At 38.1% G+C, this 18,968-nt stretch overlaps 2 protein-coding genes across 3 annotated transcripts; one reads left to right on the top strand and one right to left on the bottom strand.

The window, feature by feature from the left end:
• Positions 1-403: 403 nt before the first annotated feature.
• LOC111495934 lies at positions 404-952 on the bottom strand. Its single transcript, XM_023146115.1, has 2 exons — positions 724-952; positions 404-643 (listed from the first exon to the last, which is right to left on the bottom strand). Exons 1-2 carry the CDS (start codon positions 892-894, stop codon positions 530-532), a joined length of 285 nt encoding a protein of 94 aa, XP_023001883.1. The 5' UTR covers positions 895-952; the 3' UTR covers positions 404-529.
• A 1,261-nt stretch (positions 953-2,213) lies between these two features.
• Positions 2,214-18,291, top strand: LOC111495915 (E3 ubiquitin-protein ligase UPL2-like). Of its 2 annotated transcripts, none has more exons than XM_023146076.1 (18): positions 2,214-2,419; positions 2,626-2,746; positions 4,771-4,866; positions 4,958-5,161; positions 5,316-11,838; positions 11,932-13,022; positions 13,087-13,389; positions 13,466-13,670; positions 14,000-14,277; positions 14,383-14,678; positions 14,950-16,063; positions 16,146-16,292; positions 16,425-16,505; positions 16,591-16,816; positions 16,937-17,076; positions 17,648-17,754; positions 17,850-17,969; positions 18,002-18,291. In XM_023146076.1, the coding sequence occupies exons 2-17, from the start codon at positions 2,651-2,653 to the stop codon at positions 17,950-17,952; spliced, it is 11,010 nt and encodes a 3,669-aa protein (XP_023001844.1). In that variant the 5' UTR covers positions 2,214-2,419; positions 2,626-2,650; the 3' UTR covers positions 17,953-17,969; positions 18,002-18,291. The 2 variants fall into 2 exon arrangements, with proteins under 2 accessions (XP_023001844.1, XP_023001843.1); XM_023146075.1 differs by having other exon boundaries at positions 2,623-2,746.
• Positions 18,292-18,968: the final 677 nt, after the last annotated feature.

The following is an 18,968-nucleotide window of genomic DNA, read 5'->3' as shown; positions in this document are numbered from 1 at the left end:
TTAGTTGTTAAATCGGGTAGGGAGAATGGATGAGAAACATTAGAACTCGGTAGGGAGAAGGATCCATCTAGCTGTTAAGGATACATGTTGGCATATGGATCTAATGGATGGAAAATGTTAGAATTTGGTATCGAAAATGAATCGAAAAATATAATTTTTCGAAACTCTCAGATAGACTTTCCTGAGTTCTCTAGAAAAAAGTGTTTCGTTCTCCATCTCAACCAATGTGGGAGATCACATTTGGTTTCTCTAACCTAAAAGGTTTTTGCTGGCAACGTAGACAAGCAGTCATTTAATATAAGATTGATCCAATGATTTAAATTGGATATAGAAGGAATAGATCCCATCGCAACTCGAAATATAGAATTCGAATTCAAACCGATCAAATAGGAAATATACCATACATATAATGAAATATGAACCTAGCATTTATAAAAAATTTACAAAAATTTGAAAAATTGTAAGACGAAATGGTTACAAGGGGGAGGGCTAAACTTTTGATGATTCATTCTAGAATATTATGCGCAAATTAAGTTCCCTTCTTGGTGTTCTCTGCGGCCTCAGTAGCTTCAACCTGCATTTTAGCCATCTTCAAATCTGCTTCCGCCGCTTCCTTCTCGCTCTTCGCCGTCATCTTCTTCCCCTGCCAAACTTCATTTTCCGTTAATACAGTTTCGAGAGTTCAAATAATCCTAATTCAAAAAAGTAACAGAACTAACTAACCCAGCCAACGAAAAAAGCTTTGACATAACGCAGTGCCTCTTGAGAAGACGCATAAACGGCCATGCACCCCTTCTTAACGCGATCCATCACCGACGCTTCTTCTTTCCAGCCAGAAAACCTCCCTGCTCCGTCGTCTTGCAGCGGCGGCGTTGAAGCTCTTATCTCGTCCATGGTTTATGCACGCATGGAATGGGGCTATGGTTACATCTTATGAGCAGGGACAGAGCCACCGCATGTAGCAACTTTGTGCACGTGCCAACTCCTCAGCCCCCCCACGTTTGTTTAGGCTATACAATAATTTTACAAGAAAGTAAGAAGGTGTTATACGGCATTTTAATATATTAAAATAATCACTGTTTAATATACTTTTATATTTTTTTAAATCAAGTTAATTTTTTATTTTTATTTTTTTTATTTTGCTTCCAAATATGTCTAACTATTTATTTATAATTCAATTAATCGAGTTTTATTTCAATATCATCTCTAAAATTTAAAAATAATCCAAATATTTTAAATAAATAAATAAATAACGCTTCATTTTTGAATGAAAATGCTATTAAAAATATTATTGGTGTTTAAAAAAATGTTAAAATATATATATATATATTTTTTAATTGTTGACAATTTTTTTATGAAAATATTATAATTTCGTTTAAATAATACTTCTGACGGATAATAAATTTTTAAAACCACTCTTGCTAAAAAGTGTTTGTTCTTATTCATTTGTAAATTATTATTCTTTTTATATGAAAGTGAACAAACGGTTAACATTTGAAAGATCGTAATAACAATTGATCTAATAAGTTGCAATGCCCAAAATTCACAATCACAAACATCTCTCGAAACTCTCCGATACAAAATAAACAAGTAACCTTCTAAATCCACCGCTAGTAGCTATTGTATGCTTTGACTCGTTACATGTCATCGTCAACCTCATGGTTTTAAAACGAGTATATTAGGAAGAGAGTTCTACATCCTTATAAAATAATGTTTCGTTCTCCTCTTTACCTAATGTGAGACCTCACATTAAATTATTTTAAATCACGATTAATGCTTAAATCTAAAATTCACTTACGACATTGTGATCAATTTAAATTTAGAGTTCTCTCAAACCTGTCCTAATTTAGTGCAACTTATTTTTAATTTGAACTAGTTATGAAATATATGATATTAGTACGTTTATGAGTATTAATAAAATAGAAACTTTCTTTTCCAACGAGTAATAAAAGGAATTATTTAATTTTTTTTTAAAGAATGAAAGGATTTATTTGGAATATTATTGTTACAATAAAGCAAAAAGCAAACGGATTTGGGGAAGAAAAGTAGTGAAGGAGAAATCTGATGAACGGGAGATCTGTGGAAGAAAGGAGTTGGTGTCAGCTTCCCACCATATAGATATATATATATATATATATATATATACCTATATATATATATCTACTTTTCTTCTTTTCCAAGGGTTCACTATTCAGAATTATACACATTTATACGTAACAATACAGCGACTCGCGGCTAGGCTAGCGACCCCCACCCCGCCCCTTCTCTCTCTCTCTCTTCTTCCTTTTCTCCCATCGTTTCGCGGTTTCCACCTCTCTCTCTTCCTCTCAAAACCCCCCATCGATTTGCTTCTTGCTGTTCAACACTCACCAATTTTCGGATGTGCGCGTTTCCGTTCTCATTCTATCTTCTTCCTCAGGTATGGCTCCTCTTCGTTTCTCTCTCTAACTCATTCACTCCATATTTTGTGTGTCACTCCCATTGCAATTATTTTGACTTCAGTGTTAGGGTTTTTGATGGTCCTGTTGCTCTGTTTGATTGTATCGTTTCTCTTTATTCTTAATTTTGATTGCATCGTTTCATTTTTTTTTTGTTTTGTTTTTTTTTCCCCTCTTTTTACAGTAGTTGAAAGTCGAGAAGACGTGGTGAGATGACTACGCAAAGATCAAGCTTGCCGTCGAGGCTGCGGCAACTTCTATCCGGCGAGGGCTCCTTTGGTCCCTCTGTTAAACTCGACTCTGAGCCTGTTAGTTTTAAATTTCTTGTTTTTTTTTTTTGTTTTTTTATAATTTTATTCTCGATGAGTGGTTTCATGCATTCTGGAGCGGGCTATGTCTCTCAATGTTTTGGTAGTAATGTGGCGTTTAGTTGATGACGAGTGCGGATTTTGACTGAGGAATCATTTACGTTTCTGATGTATTAATGGAGATATTTGTGTTATACTGTAGCATATCACACTTTTCAGCACGATGTAGTGTAGTTTAAGTTAATCGAAGAACTTTTTAATTATGTCACATTTGTTGGTAATGTTTTTTTCACTTCATAAGTTATATCACATGCTGCGTTCACGTTTTGGGTTTTTTTAATTTTTTTTAATGATTTTAAACAATGAGCGAGCAATTTTTTATGGATGAAGCATTGACAATTTAACTTTAGAGGCTATTATTTAAGTAGGACATTTGTTTTCTTGATATTGACATTCGACACATGCCATATTCAGTCATATTTTGAATGCCCCAAAAATTGGATAAATATATTTGTGTAGGGCTGGATTGAAAAAACTAAATTGTAGCGTCTGATATCCCTGCAAGACTCAATGAAGTTTGATGTATATGAGCTTTTATTACATATTGTAGCTTGGTTTCTTATTAAAAAGAAGGAAGATTGATGTATGGACATGTGAAGTTCCATCAAGTCAGTATTGGTAGGGAACAAAATTTTCACAATTTTTTTAATCTGATATTTCTATTACTTTTTAATAACGCCTGTGAGTTTTTTTTTTTCTTTTTTCATTTCTTTAAAAACATGTTAAATTCAATTAGATAATTACGGCAATGATTGATGGATGAAGATATTAGTACTCCTTCCCCCACCAAGCTCCCACAAGGAGAAAAAGAACCGTACTATAGAAAAGTTGGATCTTAGAAGTGAGAATTTTCTGCACAAATTGAGCTTTCTTTACTCATGAACAAGACCTCCTAATCTTCAAGAAGATAAGGAAAAATCTTCCATAGGAAGCTCGGACACTTTTTCTTTGAAGTTGTTATTTTTCTCCTGCAGCACCGAACATAAGAATGTGAGTAAGCGGTGATATTACTACTTTGTAGTGATGTTGCCCTAAAAAGGATGAGTTCTTTGTTTGTTTTGTTCATCCTCCTCGGAGACGTCAGGAATGGTGGCAGATATTAGCCATTGGAGTTGCTTTTTTCAATTAAATGATGTGTGCTTGTGTGTGTCTTTTAAAAGTGATTTTGAATCGTAGGATTACAATATTCAATTGTTGCCTAGTATTGTAAAATTGTTAAAGATAAGTGTTGCAACTTTTAGAATATGTGGATCTTACCACTTTTTGGGCTCCTCTTGGTACACTATGTCTATTTTATTTTGTAATTTTTCCTACTTCCTTTGGTTCAAGCCAAAACAAAATGGTTATAACTTTATATTGATGATTTAAAGGCTTGACACTTATGCCATCTTCAAGGTGTAAAATTTGTAGATGAGTTAATGCCTTCATGAAACAATAGGCTTCAAGTTTTATGTCTCATTTACGCCTCATGAAATAACTGGAAGAATAACATGAATTTATTACATTCTTCCAAATTAGAAGGCTCACAATGCATTTTATGCCAACATACTACCAAGTAAATAATTTAGCCCGTTCTAATTTTACCATAAAGACTCTAGGGGTGGAGCAAAGTTTTTCCTTAGGGAGGGGTAAAATTCACATACCTTTCATTTATGAAGCATGTTATACAGACCTCTACATTAATGATATCTCCCTTTCATTTTGGCTCACACTGCTCTCTTTTATTTATAATTTTCTGCTAGGCCTTGTTATTTTGAACCAGAGGCTTTTTTTCTTTGGTATTGTTAATCGTTTGGCCTCTTTTGGAGGGCTCTATTTTTTTTATGGCCTTTGTGTTCTTTCATTTTCTCTCCATGATAGCTTGGTTTCTCATCAAAATAAAAACTCTTCGCTCTCTTTTCTATCTAATCTATTATCCTTTTTTTTTTTTTGGTGACACGATTGGTCTATATGTTGCTTTGCAGCCTCCAAAAATCAAAGCTTTTATTGATAAGGTGATCCAGTGTCCATTGCATGATATAGCAATACATCTTTCTGGTTTTCGATGGGAATACAATAAGGTGGTAAATTGTGGATACTTTGTAACATGAAGTTTTAGTTCCTTGAATGATTTCAGATATCCAATATAAGACTTGTTTCCTCGGGTTTCAGGGTAACTATCATCATTGGAGGCCTCTATTTCTGCATTTTGATACATATTTCAAGACATATTTATCTTGTAGGAATGACCTCTTGTCTGATAAAATTTTAGAAGATGATAGCCCATTTCCCAAACATGCAATTCTACAGATTCTGCGTGTCATGCAGATAGTATTAGAGAATTGCCACAACAAGGGATCCCTTGATGGATTGGAGGTATGTTATGCTGATGATGTTGATTCATTGTGCTTTTTCACATTTTGGTTAGTAAAACTTTTTATTTTGCCTCTATCTTAGGATTGTTCTACTACCTTTTATTATAAGTCCTGAGTTTCTTCATAATTCTGTTTTTTCTTTCTTCCTCCAACAGTATTTCAAGCTTCTACTTGCATCAACGGATCCTGAAATTCTTATTGCTGCGTTAGAAACTCTTTCTGCCCTTGTTAAAATAAATCCCTCGAAGCTTCATGGAAGAGGGAAGTTGATTGGTTGTGGTTCTGTAAATAGCTATCTTCTCTCTCTCGCACAGGGATGGGGAAGCAAGGAAGAGGGCTTGGGTTTATATTCATGTGTTGTTGCAAATGAGATAACCCGAGAGGAAGGACGTTGTTTATTTCCACATGATGTTGAAAATGATACTAATAATGCTCAGTACCGGATAGGTTCGAGCCTATATTTTGAGTTGCATGGTTGTGGTGCCAAAAGTAGTGATGAAAGCAGTTCAAGTTCAAGCTCTTCTAATTCCAGCGTTATACACATACCAGATTTACATTTAAAGAAGGAAGATGATTTGACGGTGTTGAAACAGTGCATTGAGCTGTATGATGTACCTCCTGAGCTTAGATTCTCACTTTTGACCAGGATCAGATATGCTCGTGCCTTTCACTCTTCTAATTTAAGAAGACTGTATAGTAAAATATGCCTTCTTGCCTTCATTGTACTTGTTCAGTCGGGTGATTCTCATGACGAGCTTGTTGCTTTCTTTGCTAATGAGCCAGAATATACAAATGAACTGATTAGAATTGTGCGGTCAGAGGAAACTGTTCCTGGAACTATCAGGACACTTGCAATGCGTGCTCTGGGAGCTCAGTTTTCTGCATATTCATCGCATGAACGGAGGATTTTAAGTGGATCTAGCATTAGTTTTGCTGGGGGGAACCGTACGATACTCTTGAATGTTCTTCAGAAGGCTATTTTATCATTGAAAAATTCAAACGATCCATCATCTCTTGCCTTTGTGGAAGCGCTCCTTCAGTTCTACTTGCTCCACATGGTTTCCTCTTCAGCTTCAGGAAACAATATTCGGAGTTCAGGGATGGTTCCCACTTTCCTACCTCTATTGGAGGATTCAGACCCTTCCCATTTGCATCTCGTTTGTCTTGCTGTGAAAACATTGCAAAAGCTCATGGATTTCAGCAGCTCTGCTGTATCTCTTTTTAAGGAGTTAGGGGGAGTTGAACTTTTGGTTGAAAGGCTGCAGACAGAGGTACATAGAGTAATTGGCTTAAGTGGGAATAATATAGATTCAATGATTATTGGTGAGAGCTCCAGATGTAATGATGACCAGTTGTATAATCAAAAACGGATGATTAAGGTTTCACTGAAGGCACTGGGGGTTGCTACATATGTCCCAACAAGCTCTACGAATACTTTACCTGACATTCTGTCACTGATATTTGGCAATGTAGATAAATTTGGTGGTGATATTTATTGCTCGGCTGTGACTCTAATGAGCGAAATCATCCATAAAGATCCCACTTGTTATCCTTTGTTGCATGAGTTGGGTCTTCCAGATGCATTTTTAGCTTCAGTGGCAGCTGGAATACTGCCTTCTCCGAAGGCAATTACTTGCGTTCCTAATGGGATTGGTGCAATTTGTCTTAATGCCAGAGGATTGGAAGCAGTGAAAGAAACTTTGGCACTGAGGTTCCTTATTGACATTTTTACCAAAGAAAAATATGTTTTGGTAATGAATGAAGCAATTGTTCCTCTGGCTAATGCAGTGGAAGAGCTTTGGCGCCATGTTTCATCATTGCGAAGCAGTGGAGTTGATATTATCCTTGAAGTAATTGAAAAAATCACTTCCCTTGGGGATAAGGACCCTGTTGGCTCATCAGGAAAGCTTAATGGGAACACTGCAATGGAAACAGATTCTGATGACAAAGAAAATAACAGCATTGTTACTGAAGAAGTGATTAATACTGAGCAAGTTGTTCAATTATGTATTTTTCATCTGATGGTACTGGTTCACAGGACAATGGAGAATTCTGAAACATGTAGGATATTTGTGGAGAATTCTGGGATTGAGGCTTTATTGAAGCTGTTGTTACGACCTAGCATTGCTCAGTCAGCTAATGGAACTATTGCTTTACATAGTACAATGGTTTTCAAAGGTTTTACCCAGCATCATTCTGCTCCCTTGGCACGTGCGTTCTGCTCCTCGCTTAGAGACCATCTAAAGAAAGTCTTGACTGGGATTGACTTGGTTTCTGGATCATTTTTGCTTGATCCCAGGACAACACCAGATGAAAAAATATTTTCTTCACTTTTTCTTGTTGAGTTCCTTTTGTTTCTTGCTGACTCCAAAGACAATCGATGGGTGACGGCATTGCTCACTGAGTTTGGCAATGAGAGCAAGAATGTATTAGAAGATATTGGACGTGTGCATCGTCAAATTTTGTGGCAGATAGCACTCCTTGAAGATGTAAAACCTGAGTTAGAAGATGAAAGTACAGGTTCTATTACTGAGTTGCAGAACTCTGAGGTCCATACAAATGAAATTGAAGAGCAAAGGTTTAACTCTTTCAGGCAGTTCCTTGATCCCTTGTTAAGGAGGAGGACATCTGGATGGAGCGTTGAATCTCAGTTTTTTGACCTTATTAATTTGTATCGGGATCTTGGTCGTGCCCCTAGTTCTCTTCAAAGGATGGGTTCTAATGGTTCTCCACCCCTGCAACTTGGAGCCAATAATCAAGGACGTTCAGAGTCTGACACCATTGGGGCCTCTAATGGAAAAGAATATTCCAAGCATAGAACTTGTTATGCTTCTTGTTGCGACCTCGTGAGATCCCTTTCTTTCCATACTACTCATTTGATTCAAGAGTTAGGGAAGGTGATGCTGCTTCCATCTCGTCGCCGTGATGATGTGGTAAATGTATCGTCTTCCGCCAAGGCTGTGGCTTCCACTTTGTCCTCCCTTGTGTTAGATCATATGAATTTTGTGGGACATGTGAATGCTTCTGGATCTGAGGGATCAATATCAACCAAGTGCCGTTACTTTGGGAAGGTTATTGATTTTGTTGACGGCATATTATTGGATAGACCAGATTCCTGTAATACTGTTTTGCTAAATTGCTTATATGGGCATGGAGTTGTGTCATCTGTTCTGACCACTTTTGAAGCTACAAGCCAGTTACTTTTCACAATAAATAGAGCCCCGTCTTCTCCTATGGAAACCGATGATGCAAATTTAAAGCAAGATGAAAAGGCAGATAATGATCATTCATGGATTCAAGGCCCCTTAGCTAGCTACGGAAGACTCATGGATCACCTGGTGACCTCACCATTTATATTATCTTCATTCACTAAGCATTTGCTTGCACAACCACTGACTAGTGGTGATGTTCCCTTTCCTCGCGATGCAGAGACTTTTGTGAAGGTCCTCCAGTCCATGGTGCTGAAGGCAGTCCTCCCTGTTTGGACCCATCCTCAGTTTATTGACTGTAGTTGTGAATTTATTACCACTGTTATATCTATCATTAGGCATATATATTCTGGTGTTGAGGTTAAAAGTGTCAGTAGCAATTCCAGTGCTCGCATTGCTGTCCCTCCTCCAAATGAAACAGCAATTTCGACAATTGTTGAGATGGGTTTTTCAAGGAGTAGGGCAGAAGAAGCACTGAGGCAAGTTGGATCGAACAGTGTAGAATTGGCTATGGAGTGGTTGTTCTCCCATCCAGAGGAGGTCCGGGAGGATGATGAACTTGCTCGTGCACTTGCCCTATCATTAGGAAACTCTGAATTGGAAATGAAGGAACCTGTTTCAAGTGAGGTCTCAAATCAGATAGAAGAATCAGTCCAACTCCCTTGTACCGAGGAGTTGTTGTCTACATGCGTAAGGCTTTTGCGAGCAAAAGAAACTCTAGCATTTCCAGTTAGAGACCTGCTTGTGATGATTTGCTCTCAGAATGATGGTCAAAATCGGTCTAATGTGATGTCTTTTCTGATTGACAGCGTGAAGGGCTGTGATAAAATTTCTGATAGTGGAAATAGTACAACATTATCTGCTCTTTTTCATGTTATTGCCTTAATCCTTAATGATGATACTGTGGCACGAGAAGCTGCCTATAAAAATGGTTTAGTTACAGTTTCCTCAAATCTACTTTCGCAATGGGATTCTGGATTGTCTTTTGGCGTTAAAGTTGAAGTTCCTAAGTGGGTTACGGCTGCATTTCTTGCCATTGATCGGCTTTTGCAGGAGGAGAAGAAATTCAATCCTGAAATAGCAGACCAGCTGAAAAGGGATAATGTTGGTGGTGACGCTTTGACCATTGACGAAGATAAACAGAATAAGTTGCAGTCTGCCTTGGGACTTTCCCCAAAGTATATTGATGTCGGCAATCAAAAAGAACTTATTGAAATTGCTTGCAGCTGTATCAAGAAAAGGCTTCCATGTGAAACAATGCATGCTGTTCTGCAGTTATGCTCGAGTCTCACCAGATCACATTCTGTTGCTGTTAGTTTCCTTGAAGCGGGGGGGTTAACTTCCTTGCTTTCATTGCCAACAACTAGCCTCTTTCCTGGGTTCGACAGTATTGCATCTACCATTATCCGTCACATTCTTGAAGATCCTCAAACTCTTCAGCAGGCAATGGAATCTGAAATTAGGCATACCCTTATCACTGCTATGAACAGACATCCAAATGGAAGGGTAACCCCCAGAAATTTTTTGTTAGGTTTAAATTCTGTTATTTCAAGGGATCCTGTGATATTTATGCGGGCTGCTCAATCTGTCTGCCAAATTGAGATGATTGGTGAGAGGCCTTACGTTGCATTGCTGAAAGATCGTGAGAAGGATAAAAGTAAAGAGAAAGACAGAGAGAAGGAAAAATCAATGGAAAAAGAGAAAACACAGAATCATGATGTGAAAGTTCCTTTGGGCAATGCTAATCCAGCCACTGCAGGAAATGTGCGGAGCAAGCTTCATGATTCTAAAAGTAGTCGTGTTCATAAAAAATCCTCTCAAAACTTCATAAACGTGATTGAACTTCTTTTGGAGTCAGTATATACATTTATACCTCCTATGAAAGATGATGTTACTGTGGAGTTGACCAGCGGTGCCCAAGCATCTTCTGATATGGACATTGATGTTGCTGCAGTTAAGGGAAAAGGGAAAGCCATTGCTTCGCTATCTGAAGATGATGCAAATAGCCTGGAAGCTTCTGCATCATTGGCAAAGGTGGTGTTTATTTTGAAGTTGTTGACAGAGATTTTGTTAATGTATGCCTCCTCAGTTCATGTCCTGATTCGGAGAGATACTGAAGTTTGTTGTTCCAGACCTGTTCATCAAAGGGAATCTAGTGGCGGATGCACTGGTGGAATAATTCATCACATCCTTCATGGATTTATCCCATTATCACGAAATTCTAAGAAGGAAAAGAAAGTTGATGGTGACTGGAAGCATAAATTAGCAACCAGGGGGAGTCAGTTTCTGGTTGCCTCCTGTGTCCGTTCCAGTGAGGCAAGAAGAAGGATTTTTGTGGAGGTTGGTTCTATTCTGAACCAATTTATTGATTCATGTAATGGATCTAGGCCACCCAGCAGTGACCTTCAAGCTTTTGTCGACCTGCTAAATGATACGTTAACTGCCCGTACACCCACAGGCTCATACATTACTACAGAAGCTTCTGCAACTTTTGTTGACGCTTGTCTTGTTAGGTCTTTCACTCAAATTCTTAAAGTCCTGGATCTAGACCATCCAGACTCGCCTAAAGTTGTTACAGGTGTTATTAAAGCCCTGGAATTGGTAACCAAGGAGCATGTTCATTTTGGAGATTCTAATGCAGGAAAGGGTGATAGTTCATCTAAGACTCCTGATCACAATCAACCTGGTGGTGAGAATATTGGCGAGACACCCAGGGCAATGGAAACAGTGTCACAGTCCAATCATGAATCAATCCCAGCTGAGCAGATTGAGCCGTATAATGCTAACCAAATCTACGGTGGTTCCGAGGCTGTTACCGAGGATATGGAGCACGACCAAGATCTTCATGGGGTTTTTGGGGCCAATGCCGAAGATGAGTGTATGCATGTAACACCGGAGGAAGCACGTGGTCTTGAAAATGGTATTGATACAGTGGATATTCAAATTGAAATTCAGCCTCATGTGCCAGAAAATCTAGATGAAGATGATGATGAGGAGATGTCTGGGGATGATGGTGATGAAGTAGATGAAGACGAGGACGAGGACGAGGACGAGGACGAGGACGAGGACGAGGATGAGGAGGAGCAGAATGATCTGGAAGATGATGAAGTCCACCATCTTCCACATCCTGATACAGACCATGATGATCATGAGATTGACGATGACGAATTTGATGAGGTACTGGAGGAGGATGATGAAGATGATGAGGATGATGAAGATGGAGTTTTATTACGACTAGAAGAGGGTATTAATGGAATAAATGTTTTTGACCATGTTGAGGTATTTGGAAGAGATACTTCTCAAAATGAAACTCTCCATGTAATGCCAGTTGAAATATTTGGCTCTAGACGTCAAGGGCGCACAACTTCCATTTATAATCTTTTGGGAAGAACAGGAGATACTGTTGCACCCTCACGACATCCCCTTTTAGGGGGTCCTGGATTGCATGCTACTCCTTTTAGACCTTCGGGTAATCTTTTCCCATATTTTGCTACATTTTATGTTGACTGTATACTTATATCATGTATTTATTTGTCATAACAATTTGCTTTATTTGTTTCAGAGAACAATCGGGATATGGTTATTTCAGAAAGGAGCTTGGAAAACAATTCTTCAGGGTTGGATACTGTTTTCAGGTCTTTGAGGAGTGGACGCCATGGGCACCGGCTAAACTTGTGGGCCAACGATATCCAACAAAATGGTGGCTCTAACAGTGGTGTAATACCCCAAGGCCTTGAAGAGTTGCTTGTTTCCCAGTTGAGGAGACCAACTCCTGAGAAGTTGTCTGAACTCGATGCAAATGCAGAGCCTGATAATAGAGATGGCAATGGACAAATACAGACATCAGAACCTAGTGGAAGGTCTGAGACTATTGTTGAGAACAGTGGGCAGCATGATAGCGATAATTTACCACCACCTGTGGCAATTAACAGTTCTGATGGTACCAATAGTAGACCTGCTGCAAGTGAATCCCTGCAAGGAACTCAGGTGATTCAACAATCACAACCTGTTGAAATGCAGTTTGAACATAATGATGCTGCTGTGAGGGATGTTGAAGCGGTGAGTCAAGAAAGTGGTGGTAGTGGTGCAACTTTTGGGGAGAGCCTTCGGAGTCTGGATGTTGAAATTGGAAGTTATGACGGCCATGATGATGGTGGAGATAGACAAGGTTCTGCTGATAGAATGTCATTGGGTGATTCACAAGCTGCCCGTATGAGAAGGTCCAACATTTCTTTCACTAATTCTGCCTCACTAAGTGGAAGAGATACATCCCTACATATTGTGACTGAAGTTTCCGAAAATTCAAGTCGAGAAGCAGATGAGGAAGGACCGGTTGGGGAACAGCAGACTAACAGTGATACTGGTTCGGGGGCAATAGATCCGGCATTCTTGGATGCCCTTCCTGAGGAATTGCGTGCTGAAGTTCTTTCCACCCAACAGGGTCAAGTGGTGCAGCCGCCAAGCAATGAACCACAAAATTCTGGAGATATTGATCCAGAATTTCTTGCTGCACTTCCTCCAGATATTCGAGCTGAAGTTCTAGCACAGCAGCAAGCACAAAGGCTGCATCTATCCCAGGAACTGGAGGGCCAACCAGTTGAGATGGACACTGTGTCGATAATTGCTACATTCCCTTCTGATCTTCGAGAAGAGGTAATATGTTACTTTGTGGGAAGGTGGTATTTGTTTGTCAGCTGACATTAGTTATAAACTGCAGGTTTTGCTCACTTCATCTGATGCTATTCTTGCTAATCTCACGCCTGCTCTTGTGGCTGAGGCAAACATGTTACGTGAACGATTTGCACATCGATATCACAACCGTACTCTTTTTGGCATGCATCCTAGACACCGCAGAGGTGAAATCACCAGAAGAGTTGAAGGTATTTCTGGTTTAGACAGAACTGGTGGTAGCACTTCCTCTCGCAGATCTCTTGGATCTAGGCTCATTGAAGCTGAAGGAGCTCCTTTAGTTGATACCGATGCTTTGCATGCTATGATAAGGTTACTTCGTGTTGTGCAGGTATCATCTCTTCTTCAAATTCTCTTTGTTTGCTGTTCTATTTTGCTTCCATTTTCTAATGGATTCCATTTTTCAGCCTTTGTATAAAGGTCAACTGCAGAGGCTACTTTTAAATTTATGCGCACATAATGAAACCAGGACGTCATTGGTGAAAATTCTTATGGACGTGTTGCTTTTTGATAGAAGAAAGCTTGCTAACCAGTCAAACTCTACTGAGCTTTCATATCGCCTTTATGCTTGCCAACGTAATGTTATATATTCACGTCCTTCATTTTTCGATGGTGAGGATTTGTTTTCTGTTTCCATTATTTTCTCTTAGATTCATTCCTTTTTAGCTAATCAAATTTGTTAATTTTTCTTGATTGGTTTTGTCTGTTTGCCTAGTAGTAAATCATTTGCAAGTTGAAGGTAGTATATCTAATCTGGTGCATGTCAATAGACATTTTGATTCAATTTATCCTGTAATGCAAAAATTGTATACAGTTGCGAAAGTGGAAGTTTTTCATCATCAAATGAAATTTTGAGTTTGGTTTTTCCTCCGTGATCTATTTTAGCTTGGGTGTTGTCACCTCCCTTGTAATAGCTTATGCATTTTGGCTTTACTTTATAGGTGCTCCTCCTTTGGTGTCAAGACGTGTTCTAGAAACACTGACCTATTTGGCCCGGAATCATCCGCATGTAGCTAAGATATTACTACAGTGCAAGTTTTTCAGACCCACCTTACAGGAATCAGAGAATGTAAATCAGGATTGTGGTAAAGCTGTGATGGCAGTTGACCGAAATGAAGTAGACTGTAGGCCGCAGTCTGGAGGTTACTTGTCAATTGCCTTACTTCTAAGCCTTCTAAACCAACCCCTGTATTTGAGAAGTATAGCTCACCTTGAGCAGGTAGTGCATTATATTGAACTGCATATTCTATTTCTTTTATTTGTCACATTTGGCACATTCAGAAGTTAAAACTATTTTTCTGGCCTCCTTGTATTCCTTCCTCAGCTGCTTAATTTATTGGAAGTGATCATTGACAACGCTGAAAGCAAATCACATTTATCCAATCAACCCACACAATCTACTGTTGAGCAACCAGCTGCTCCTGAAGTTTCCTTATCCGATGCTGAAGTGAATGGACAATCTAGTAGTGTATCCTCTGGGGTTGGAACATCATCTAAACTTGGTGCTTACTTTAAAATGGCAGCTTCAGCTGCTGATGGTGAATTTGATATTCATAGTATTCTTGAAAACCTGCCAGAAGCAGAATTACGGCTTCTGTGCTCACTGTTGGCACGAGAAGGGTATGATTGACAGCTGCACCTCTCCGTAGAATTGTTTATTTTGACATGATTATTATCTATTTAGAAGAGTATGGTAGTTATGGAGTCTTCTTCTTCATTGTACTGTATTTTCCTTCCTTCCCTGTCTTTTATAAATATTTTTTTTTTCTTATCTTAATGAGTGGTAAATCTAGATTCCAGCTTGTCCTAGGTTTTGACATGCAGACATTACTTTGTGTTTTTTTATGCAAATAAATCATGTGCTTGGCTTAATGCCTTTTATGTTGTTTAGGTTATCAGACAATACTTATGCTCTTGTGGGAGAAGTGATGAAGAAGTTGGTAGACATTGCTCCAATTCATTGTCGCCTGTTTATTACTGAGCTATCAGAATCTGTTGAAAAATTGACAAGATCTGCTATGGATGAGTTGCACATGTTTGGAGAAGCGGTGAAAGCACTCAGCATATCATCTTCTGATGGAGCTGCAATATTAAGAGTTCTTCAGGCATTAAGCTCTCTTGTTGCATTACTGGTTGAAAAAAGAAAAGATTCTTCAATTCTTCCCGAAAAAGAGCATGCTTCTGCTCTTACTTTGGTTTGTGATATCAATGCTGCTTTGGAGCCCTTGTGGCTGGAGCTGAGCACCTGTATTGGCAAGATTGAGAGCTATTCAGATTCTTCCCCTGATATGTTGGTATCATTTCGAACTCCTACATCTAAGCCAACTGGTGTGACACCCCCACTTCCTGCTGGAAGTCAGAATATATTACCATATATTGAGTCTTTTTTTGTGGTGTGTGAGAAGTTGCATCCTGCCCAGCCTGGTTCAGATCAGGAGTTGAATATTGCTACAGTTTCTGAGGTTGAGGATGCTGGCGCTTCTGCTGTGCTGCAAAGAACTACAGTGCCAACCCAAAAAGTTGATGAAAAACACATTGCCTTTATTAGGTTCTCAGAGAAGCACAGAAAACTGCTGAATGCTTTTATTCGACAAAATCCTGGGCTGTTGGAGAAGTCATTCTCCCCTATGTTGAAGGTCCCTAGATTTATTGATTTTGACAATAAGCGTTCTCATTTTAGATCAAGAATAAAGCATCAACATGATCATCATAGTCCTTTAAGAATTTCTGTTAGGAGGGCATACATTCTTGAAGATTCATACAATCAGTTGCGAATGAGGTCAACACAAGATTTGAAAGGTAGGCTGACAGTTCACTTTCAAGGAGAGGAAGGCATTGATGCAGGTGGGCTTTCAAGGGAATGGTATCAGGTATTGTCCAGGGTTATCTTTGACAAGGGAGCATTGCTTTTCACGACGGTTGGCAATGATGCAACATTTCAACCGAACCCCAATTCTGGTTACCAAACAGAGCATCTATCATACTTCAAGTTTGTTGGGCGAGTGGTCAGTGCATTTTTTTTTTTGCATTTAATGGATTTAGTTAAACAACTTCGACTTTGCACGTCTCATTGGTTTCTTTTGCCAGGTTGGCAAAGCACTTTATGATGGACAGCTTTTGGATGTCCATTTCACTCGATCGTTTTACAAGCATATTCTGGGAGTCAAAGTTACCTATCATGACATCGAAGCTATTGATCCCGATTACTACAAAAACTTGAAATGGATGCTTGAGGTACTGATTACAACTGTTTATACTTATGGTTGATAAGAATTATGCCTTCTAGTATTGGCACTTCTATGATGTTAATTTTTCTTTTTGAGCTATTATTAAACTCGTGTGTTTGGTCTTTTTGTTGCTTTCCAGAATGATATCAGTGATGTTCTGGGACTGACATTTAGTGTTGATGCCGATGAGGAGAAGCTGATCCTCTATGAAAAGACGGAGGTAATAGTTCTTGTTCTCAATGTGTGGCCTGATGTAAAACGTATACTATACATTTTACTAAAATTTGGCTATCTTGTTCCATTAGGTGACTGATTATGAACTGATTCCTGGTGGTCGGAACATTAAAGTAACAGAGGAGAATAAATACCAATATGTTGATCTAGTTGTTGAGCATCAGTTAACAACGGCTATTCGGCCTCAGATTAACGCCTTTCTGGATGGTTTCCATGAAATAATTCCTAGGGAACTAATATCCATTTTTAATGACAAGGAACTTGAATTATTGATTTGTGGGCTCCCAGATATTGATCGTAAGTGCTCTGTTTATTCATTGTTCTATAAACAATTCTTTACAAATTAAAATTACTTTCTGCCTCTGAATTTTGAAGATAAGAATTCTCGCTCAAGTTTGTGTGATAATTTGTTTTCAGTGGATGATATGCGAGCAAACACGGAATATTCAGGATATAGTGCTGCATCTCCTGTCATTCAGTGGTTTTGGGAGGTTGTTCAAGCCTTTAGCAAAGAAGACAAGGCTCGACTTTTGCAGTTTGTGACGGGCACTTCAAAGGTATGCTGATTTTGCTCAATCACTGAAACTAAATATGAAAGGAGACGGGAGGTTAATTTCGTGCCGCCTCTCTTTATTATTGTGATATGAACTCTGCAATTTTCATCCGGTATACAGGCTGGGATTAATAGTCAAATAACTGTTTGAAGATCTGTCGAGTGAGTTTTAAAAAATTTATTTCTCTGAAAACTTGTACCGTGGATATCCATTATTTGTTTACCGAGGGCCGGTGAAAATGAGAAAGGTCGGCCTCACGATGTATGTTAGTATGTACGGGTTGAACATATTGTGTTTGGTTGATTCTATCTTCTTTTTCATTTTTATTTATTACTCATGGACCTGTTCTAAATTTGAGATGAAAGACCCGAAATCGGATCAAAATTCTCTCTAGTTCATTATAAACCATTACCTAGCTGATTTTGCTGTATTTTGACCTGTGGCTTACATGATTTCATAATCTATCCGGACATTCACAAAGGCCACCAAATGTAGAACCCATTCTGAGATTCAGTTTCTGCATTTTAATCATCGTAACTGTGGTCTGAACATTGTGTGTGTAAAATATTCACAGGTGCCTTTAGAAGGCTTCAGTGCTCTGCAAGGAATTTCAGGTTCACAAAAGTTCCAAATACACAAGGCATACGGTAGCCCAGACCACTTGCCATCTGCTCATACATGGTAATAAATAAATGAGGATGCTATATTCGTTACCATCCATGAATTTTTTGGGTTAGAGATACTGAGCGTTGGCTTATCATCTTTTGCCTCTACAGCTTCAACCAGTTAGATTTACCAGAGTATCCGTCAAAGCAGCATCTGGAGGAAAGACTGATCCTTGCAATTCACGAGGCAAATGAAGGATTCGGCTTTGGTTGAGAAGATTTGAAGATTTGAAGACTTGAAGACTTGAAAAAGAAAAAAAAGAAGGTATGAGAACAGAGTATATACTTATATAATTGCATTTGGAAGTTGGGTGAAAAGAGAATTAGAGGAGAGGTGGTGATGGTGGCTTATGACTTGTTGAGTTCATAATATTGTTTATATTTTTACTGTACAGTCGTAAATCATCACTAAAGTAATTTTGCTTCCGCAGTTGAAATTTTGTGTACCTGTTTCTCTCTCCCCCTATGTTTTATTAATGTTTAGAGAGAGAGAGAGAACCCCTTTATTCTTTACCTGTAGATTCTTTGTTCATTAATATTTTGTTCTTCATTATTTGTCAACCTCCTTATCGCATTTACAAATCTATTATACCAAAATACGTATTCTCTGTTCTTGATTCTTGTTCTTTAACAATGTTTATTACAATTCTTTTGATTTTTAATTTTATGTTTAATATATTCGTTACAAATTTGGTTCATAGAATTTCGTTCCGATAAAATAGAATTGTTTATATGGTTTTAGAAGTTAGAAAATTTTGGTGGGATAAAATTTCATGCCTGACCTTGATTGTTCAATTGTTAACCGAGCTAAACCATTCCCCGCCCTTTTTAAATCAAATAATCTTTCTTTGCCTACTAAATAGCGGTGAAATTACTTTCTTTCGAGACCCCTATTCAATTTTATGAGTATATAATAATTTATATTTGTTAAAAAGCATATAAAAAAACATAAGTTTCTTGGGCTAATAAGTATACTTTTAAAGTTAATTGATTGCCTTTCATCTTTACAGTAAGTTATTTATTTATTTTATTTTATTGAACTGAAATTTAATTTGTACTATACCAAAAAAATGAAAAAAGAAATATATATTTGTAAGGAATATAAATTAAACTCCTTTGTTAGAATGAAATAATTATGTGATCAATGAAATAAATTCGAATTTACTGATCAATATTGTTCTTTTGATTAAAATTTGTATCAATGTTTTATTTTAAGATGTATTATTTAAT

The sequence above is a fragment of the Cucurbita maxima genome, unplaced genomic scaffold (assembly GCF_002738345.1).
Source record: "Cucurbita maxima cultivar Rimu unplaced genomic scaffold, Cmax_1.0 Cma_Scf00022, whole genome shotgun sequence".
Taxonomy (NCBI): Eukaryota; Viridiplantae; Streptophyta; class Magnoliopsida; order Cucurbitales; family Cucurbitaceae; genus Cucurbita; species Cucurbita maxima.
The sequence above is the reverse complement of the archived record's forward strand: the minus strand, read 5'-3'. Positions and strand labels throughout refer to the sequence as shown.

Coding starts and splice junctions, on each gene's coding strand:
- LOC111495934 (XM_023146115.1), bottom strand. CDS start 894: ATGGACGAGATAAGAGCTTCAACGCCGCCGCTGCAAGACGACGGAGCA. Junction 644..723: donor AAGCTTTTTTCGTTGGCTGG/GTTAGTTAGTTC, acceptor GAAGTTTGGCAG/GGGAAGAAGATGACGGCGAA.
- LOC111495915 (XM_023146076.1), top strand. CDS start 2,651: ATGACTACGCAAAGATCAAGCTTGCCGTCGAGGCTGCGGCAACTTCTA. Junction 16,293..16,424: donor ACTTGAAATGGATGCTTGAG/GTACTGATTACA, acceptor GTTGCTTTCCAG/AATGATATCAGTGATGTTCT. Junction 16,506..16,590: donor TCCTCTATGAAAAGACGGAG/GTAATAGTTCTT, acceptor TTGTTCCATTAG/GTGACTGATTATGAACTGAT.